This window comes from Elgaria multicarinata, chromosome 1, assembly GCF_023053635.1.
Source record: "Elgaria multicarinata webbii isolate HBS135686 ecotype San Diego chromosome 1, rElgMul1.1.pri, whole genome shotgun sequence".
Lineage (NCBI taxonomy): Eukaryota > Metazoa > Chordata > Lepidosauria > Squamata > Anguidae > Elgaria > Elgaria multicarinata.
The window spans coordinates 134,769,981-134,777,994 of NC_086171.1; the positions used below are offsets into that span (position 1 = coordinate 134,769,981).

At 41.7% G+C, this 8,014-nt stretch overlaps 1 protein-coding gene across 1 annotated transcript in view; it reads right to left on the minus strand.

Annotated features, from left to right (window-relative positions):
• AK5 (adenylate kinase 5) overlaps positions 1-7,697 on the minus strand; it is a 107,499-nt gene extending 99,802 nt beyond the window's left edge. The window contains exons 1-2 of the mRNA XM_063117965.1: positions 7,429-7,697; positions 3,275-3,461 (exon numbers count right to left, since the gene is read on the minus strand). Coding sequence (XP_062974035.1) covers positions 3,275-3,461; positions 7,429-7,488 — 247 coding nt within the window. The 5' untranslated portion in view covers positions 7,489-7,697. The remainder of the gene's footprint in view (positions 1-3,274; positions 3,462-7,428) is intronic.
• Positions 7,698-8,014: the final 317 nt, after the last annotated feature.

Consider the following 8,014-nt stretch of genomic DNA (forward strand, 5'->3'; position numbering starts at 1 on the left):
TAAATTTGGCAGTGCGATAGCAGCAAGAAACTTCAATTGCAAACTGGTACAAATCTTTAAATAGCAAATTTAGCTAGAAAACAAGCTAATTTTGTCCTTTTAATGATCCATAGTGGTTTGCTGCTGAATTTCAGTGAAAAACTGCCAGGTGTGGTGGTCTGCTGCCGCATAGTGTGGTAGGCCAATTTCATGGTGCTGCAGGAGAGGACATGTAGTTTGTTGTGTTGTATGAATTCAGCAATCAAAGTGCAATTACTAACTGACCAATACAGATTGTGATTGTACACCAAGCAAATCACAATGGCTTCTTAAGGAAACCATCAGGAAACAGGAGATAGAGCCTACATAGGGATAAGAAAGGGCTTCCACAAATATTAAAGAGATAGTACAAACCCAGGTGATATGGGTTATGTGAGGATTGTTTCAGGGTTAACTGAGGGTTGTTTAACCTGTGTCACAGTTTGCAAATTGTTAGTGACATCACCTGAACATCACAAGGTTTAAAAAGAAGTTCCTTTCTCCTTCAATGAAAATGGGCGTGTGGCAAGCCTCTAAGTGCATCCTGAATATTCTTGGCTTCAAGAAGAGACTCTGAACGATTTATACATGTTGATGGAGGCTTAAATATATGGTTAACATATATGGATTTTTTTCATTAAGCCTTGTAATGTAGTCACTTGTCTACCACATACAACAAGTCATTTACCAAACCTATTATTCAACCTGTTGAATTACATGTAGTACATAGGAGCAGGCAAGCAGATTAAGAACTGTTGCTAGCTGATAAATTTCTTGTAGTTCTTTGTCTTATTTTAAATTCAATTTAAGAAACCATTCCAGAATTATTTTAACACTTACTATATGGATAATTTAATCTAATTACTACCTATAACACAAACCATGAAATGCCTTTAGTGCTTAGAAAAAGGAATTCTAATAGTTTTATGGGAACATTTAGAATGCCAATAATTAGGTACTTTCCCCCAGTATTCTTCATTACTTCATACATTGTATGCTACTCACAGTCAGCTTTTTGGGCTGTTTTAAAACACTAGCTGAATTATAGACTACTTTCTAGATGTTCTAACCTAATCCATATTAATTGTATCAGCATTGCCAATCAGGTTATTGTATAGTGTGTATTTCTAAGAAAGTACACTGCTTATTATGTTTGTCAGAAGTTAAGCTTTTCTGCATTTTTGCCCATATTAAATACGTTATTCTTTACAGAGCTTTAGCAAGTGTCATACTTCTGTACGTGACAGCCAATAAAAGAGAAGTGGATTCCTCATTGCATGACAGCTGACTTCCATCTCCTGCTACTAAATGGGAAGAATTATTCTCTCCCTCCTTCAATAGTAAAGAGAGCTCTATTCAGCCAAATGCCAACAAATCTGACATATACTGGTGCAGAAGTTAAGGGTCATGTTCTACAGTGTATGAAGCACAAGCGTATCCTTGTTTACTCAGAAGGATGTCCCACTGTGCATAGGGTTGAAGCTTTATGCACCCAGGCATTTTTGAGCAATGAATTAGAATTATGATGAATTCGTAAACAGCTGAAACCACCATACAGATTTATTTATTTATTTTTGGCATTGTTACTATTTATTGAATGAAACAATGTAACACACATCATAAGAACATAAGAAGAACCATGCTGGATCAGACCAAGGGTCCATCTAGTCCAGCATTCTGTTCACACAGTGGCCAACCAACTGTCAACGGAAGACCCACAAGCATGTTCCTGCTGATGTTCCCCAGTAACTGGTATATGTAGGCTTACTGAATCTGTTTACTTGAGGTAGCATAGAGGTATTAGGCCTAGAAGCCATTGGTAGCCTTCTCCTCTGAGAACATGTCTAACCCCCTTTTAAAGCCATGCAAACTGGTGGGCATCACTACATCTTGAGGTAGCAAATTCCATAGTTTTACTATGTGCTCTGTGAAGAAGTTCTTCCTTTTATCTCTCCTGAATCTCTCATCAATCAGCGTCATGGGATGACCCAGGATTGTAGCATTATGACAGAGGAACAAAAATGTCTATCTATATTCTCACCACCATGCATAATTTTTCTCCCCCTTACTCACCTTTTCCCCCCAAGCTAAACAATCTCAGCTGTTGTAATCTTCCCTCCTAGGGGAGTTGCTCCAGGTGCTTGATCATTTTAGTTGCCCTTTTCTGCACTTTTTCCAGCTCTACAATATCTATTTAGAGGTGCAATGACCAGAACTGTACACAATATTCTAAGTGTAATCATTACTATATATTTATATAAGGGCAGTATGATATAGAGAGTTTTATTCTCAATTCCTTTCCTAATTATGCTTAACATGGAGTTTGCCTTTTCTACAGCAGCCGCACTTTGGGTTGTCATTTTAATCAAGCTGTCCACTACAACCCCAAGATCTCTTTCTTGGTTGGTCACCACTAGCTCAGATCCCATCATGTTATACTTGAAGTTGAGATATTTTCCCCGCAACTTGCATCATTTTATTCTTGCTAACATTGAACCGCATTTACCATTTAGATGCCCATTTCCCCAGTTTGGAGAAATCTTTTTTGGGTTCTTCACAATCTGTTTTTGTTTTACCCACATCATCAGCAAACCTGGCCACTTCACTGCTCACTCCTAATTCCAGATCACTTATGAACAAGTTAAAAAGCATTGATCCCAATACATATCCCTGTGAGATCACTATTTACATCCTTCCATTCTGAGAATTTACCATGTATTCCTATGCTTCGCTTTCTGTTCTTTAACCAGTTACTGATCCATAAGAGGACCTCTTATCTTATTCCATGACTGCTATGTTTACTCAGGAGACTTTGGAGAGGGGTCTTGTCAAAAGCCTTTTGGAAGGCCAGATAAACAATGTCTACCAGATTCGCCCAATTACATGTTTATTGACATTCTTAAAGAATTCTAAAAGTTTAGTGAGACAGGACTTTACCTTTGCAGAAGCCATGCTGATAGTTTTTCAGCAAGGCTGTCCTTTATAAACTTACTAATTTTTATCTTTAATAAAGCTCTCAACCAATTTACCCAGAACATATGTTAAGCTAACTGGCCTGTAATTTCCCAGATACCCCCTGGATCCCTTTTTAAAAATTGGTGTCACATTCACTAACACAAGCTAGAAGATGGTGAACCACAATCACACCACATTTAAATGATGTACTTAAACAAATGTCCCAAAATATCATGTAGTGACTATTCATTTCCTCATCTAAACATGATAGTGACAAAAAAACAACAACACCCTATCTTACCATTCCTGAAAAATGCTCTTCTTGACTGGCTGCCATTCAGCGGAGGTAATGTCCGTTTTTCTGGACTGACAAACGTGTCCCATTTTACTTTTTCTGCTCCACCAAGTTCCTTCACTTTTTGTAAACAGCCTTCCAGGTATTCAACTGGATCATCAGGTTTGTAGCACATTAATCCATTCAATAAACTCTGAAATATAATACCCCAAAGGGATTTATAGTCAGTTGTAGGCTGCTGAAGTTGAAAGTAAGATTGTAAGGTTAACTTTGTTATCCACCCAATGCTACATTTCCTGCATTTTCAAAGCTCTATTTTATGCCAAGCTTAAGATATGTACTTTTGGAAGGCCTAAAAACATACATGCTTTACATGTGTGATTTACTAAAGATAAAAATTCTGTATTGAACCTTTGATTTATTAGCTGATTTTTGTTTTCAAAAAGAACATGAAATCATAGCCATTTTCATTAAATACTGCTTCTTATTAATACATCTCATACAATAAAATAAGCAATCTTGGGCCTTCTAATATATATAATAGCTAAATGCCACTAATGTAAATAGGATAACCATGGAAATGATCCAAGTGTATAAGTTTTTCACAAACCACTTCACTTAACATGTTTTCACTTCAGGCCAGTTTTGTTGAATTAAATAGGTGTGTAAATAGATCAGATAAAGTGCTTTGAAGACCACACTATGAGCTCTATCGCACAGGGGGAAATCACACTTGCCTGCCGTCGCTTCTCCGCTCCCACTTTTGTTGCTCGATACTTCCTCTTTCTCTCAGGGAGAGGAAAGAGGAAGTAAAAAAGTGCTCATGGCCTGTTCAGGGGCCGTCTTTATTGCAGCACATCTCCAGCATACAGCAAGAGATAGCGGCAACTTCCATCTTTAAAAATAATACGGACTTACCAGGGGCTTTTTTTGTTGTGCAAAGAAGGCTAGAAGGGGCGGGAGGCATGCAGGAGGCAGATGACATCGTGAGAGCAACCCGTGAAAATCTGTGAGAGCCCAGTAACAAGGGTTCAATAAAATGCTCCTCTGATGACGCCCTATAAGTCATCAGTACCAAATACTACATGGTAAATATATGTGTCCATGAGTTACACACACAGAAGAATGTATTAAGGACAACACAACTGAAGATTCAAAGAACTGGGGGGGGGGAAGTGTTTGGAAAAGCGCTGTCACTTTCACAAGCTCTGCCTCATATCAGCTTTTTGGGTTGGCTGAAAGAGACTGTAAATACTGTAATCCACAACTCCAATCAAAATATTGCTTTGTCTCAACTCATAAACAAAATACAGCTTATTGATGCTTGCTTTTAACCTGCAAGTGCATTATACATTCCTAATTAGTATTCTACTTTTTGTATTCAGTCAGGAGTACTGACAGGTGAAAACCCTGTATTTTAATAATATGACAACATTTGTAAAACAACCACTTTACATAATTCCTATTTCACTCTTGAGGCCACTACAGTTGGTCTCTACATCAACTGCACAAATGAAGCTGGTGGATCAATGTTTACCTTTTAAAGCTCAAAATATCTACTCATTTGCACAAACAACATTTCTGCTCCATAACCACTGCATATATTATAGCAATCACACATCATGCGTGTGAAATAGAACAGTGGCCACAATTTAGTAGGAGTATAAGCTTAGTCAAACAACTGGTATGAGCCTCTGACTTTTTTCTCTTTCTTCCACACATGTAGACTACAGCAGCTCTACTTCAGGAATGGACAAAACTCTTATAGAGTGAAGTCATCAGGCATGTGTATCAGCCAGGTCCTACCCTTCTGTCATTTCAACCAAATACTGATGGATGCAACTTAGAGCTCCATCACAGCTCCAACACGTTCCCTACCTCCGTGTTTTTGTTCCTCAGTTACTTCTTCTGTTCAAAAGAGGAAGTACACAACGAGCACGAGGCCCATTGAGTCCTCTGTTCTAATGGCGCTGCTTCTCCTGCACACAACAGGAGAGAGCAGCAATTGTGAGTTTAAAAAAACATCGGACTTAAAGAGGGTTTTTTTGTCACACAAGGAAGGCCAGAAGGGATGGGAGGCAGACGATGTCAAGTGAGGGACCTGAGCAAACTCCGTGAGGGCCCAGTAACGAGCATGCAATAAAACACTCATTGGATGGAGCTTTTACAGCAGTTTTGAAGAGGGATGTGTGTGATTCCAATACACATACACACACCAATCCACACAGACAGAGGCTTCAGCCCATGCTGATCCCTTGCCTGCCTTCATCCATCCTGTCAATGGAAGCAACTTTGAGCCAAGCATCTTCTGTGAAGTCTACGTAGGAGCATTTATACATTTAGTACAAGAAAAATGGCATCAGCTTTTTTTCCTGTGACCCACTTTGTCCAATTCATGCACTTCCTGCTTTAAAATAATTTATGAGCTATATTGACAGGGGAGTGCCCATTTGTGCAGGTGCATTTTCTATCCTACTCTTATTATCTTTTCCATGGTGAAATTAGGATATGGGCAAGATGTCCTTGGAGTCTTAGGCTGCAATCCTATACTCACTTAGCTGGAAGTAAGCCCCATTAAAATCAGTAGAGCTTATTCGAAATAAACATATTTAGGATTGTACTGTTAGGCTGCAATCTTATCAGGGACTAATCCCATTAAATTCAGTGGGGTTTACTTTTGAGCAGACATGTATAGTACTGCACTACTAGAATCCATTCTTTCAATCTATTCTACTCATTCGAATACAAATAACCTCTTTGCATTTTTCCAAATAATTCTTGCCCCTTCCAGATAGCATTTCTGGTTTACTGAGATGTTTAAATACTAGAAATTGATTAATTATAATTAATCCCTTTATATTATACTTTTCAATAAATCACAATAAATCACAGCCTTTTAGTAAATGTATTTTCAGCCATTTACTCAAAAGAAATATCTTGCTTGGAGACTCCCCATAAGATAAGAATTTCATGTGACAAATGAAAAAAAAATGCTACAGTGAGGAATGGAGAATACCTGGCATTTATTTTATGTTGAAAATTCTCGCACAACAGCTTGATTCATGACAATGAAAAGAGTCCTTTGGAATGAAAATGGTGATCCTAACTGTGCCAATACTTTCAGATAATCATGTTTCGGATCAAATCCCTTTAGTTTTAAATAGCACATAACAGTGCAATTGGCATCTTCATTTGGAAATTTAAAAGAAAACAAAATTGGATAGCAACAGTTATGATCAGAGGTCATGCAATCTTTTAAACACCCCAGGATGCACGGGAAGGAAATAAGAGAGAGAATTTCTCTATTAGCCCTCCCACCCATACGTCATGGAAGCAAGATGTGCAGAGTTTTTGGATCATGTCATATGCAATGGCACATTCTTGCCTCCTGCTTTCTGATCACAATTCCACACACATCCTCAGCTCACAAGGTCTGGTGAATGCTGTGCTACAAAGTAGCTGATGGAGTCAAGGCAACCAGAGGCAAGAACATTCCCAGGCCCATTAAAAGTGGGGTGGGAGGACGCTGTGAGCTTGTCTCTACTCCCAGAAAGCAGGATCGGGCTAAGTGAGAAAGGCAAGAAAGCGAAGGCGGGTGTTAAGAAGACGCACAAGAGCATCTGCAAGCCTGGGGCAAGGGCATGCATTTGGATACCTAAGGAGAGCGGAGGAGAAGCCCTCTTCAAATTTGCCAGCTGCCCTAATTCCCTCCTCTGCCCATAGGGGACAGTATCTCGCAAGAATCAGGGCTCCAGGGGTGTCGTCCAGCCAGGAACGCTGAAGGGGCGAGAAATGCAACCACTGAACGCCTGCAGCTTGGAGAACAGTCCATGCAACAACCATTGTGAAAGCGGTCAGCTGTTTTCAGGAGAACTGCGGAGTAAGCGCAGACCCTTCAAAATAACCCCGCTCACCCTAATCCGGGCCAGTTGCCCTCAGTCTCTCTCCGCACACCTCCCTTGCCCGAGTTCGTTCAACCTCGCCCCGTCCTTCCCCCGCTTTCCACCTCGGTTCCTTGCGAGCCTACCCAGTGCCTCTCTCTCCCCACCCTCCACGGATCACCGACTTCGGGGAAACTTGCTCCACCCAGGGACACCTAGCGTTAGGAGAGAACTGCGCGGCTCCGAGGTCCATCGGCTGCCGTGGAGGCGCGCTTTTACCTCGAAAAGCTGTGGGATCTCCCGCCTGGCCAGATACTCCTTGGCGTCGCAGGTGCTCATGCCGCCTGGCGGAGAAAGGGCGCTGGCGCGGCCGGTGCTGCTGGCTGGTGCTTCTGCCCGGGGGATCTTGCCCTTTCCTGGTCCCCGAGCCCGCCTTTCCTCGTCCTTGTAAACCGAAAAGGAGATTAGAGAGAAGAGCCGGAGCCGTCGCCTCCTCGCCTCAGCTGCAACTAGCCTCGTCGTAGCCCAGCCCGTGAGCCGCCACTCAAGCTGTGGGGGCTGCTGGGTGGGAGTGGGTGGCTGCTGGAAAGGCGCCAGGGAAGGAGGGAGGGAAGGGAGAGAAATGACTCCGAATCGCACGATCTCGCTGCTATTTACACGCGCACCTCCGAGGGGCCGCGCCAGCATACACGTGGCGCTCCCTAAAGAGCGAAAGGGAAAAGACACACACACACACACACACACACACACACACGACAATCTAGAAGAAGCTCGTCGCCCGAGATGTCCGACTGGGGCTGCGCCCTTGGTTGGTCGCTGAGAGTCTTCGGTGTCCGAAAGTCTTTCCCAAGGCGGGGTCCCCCGT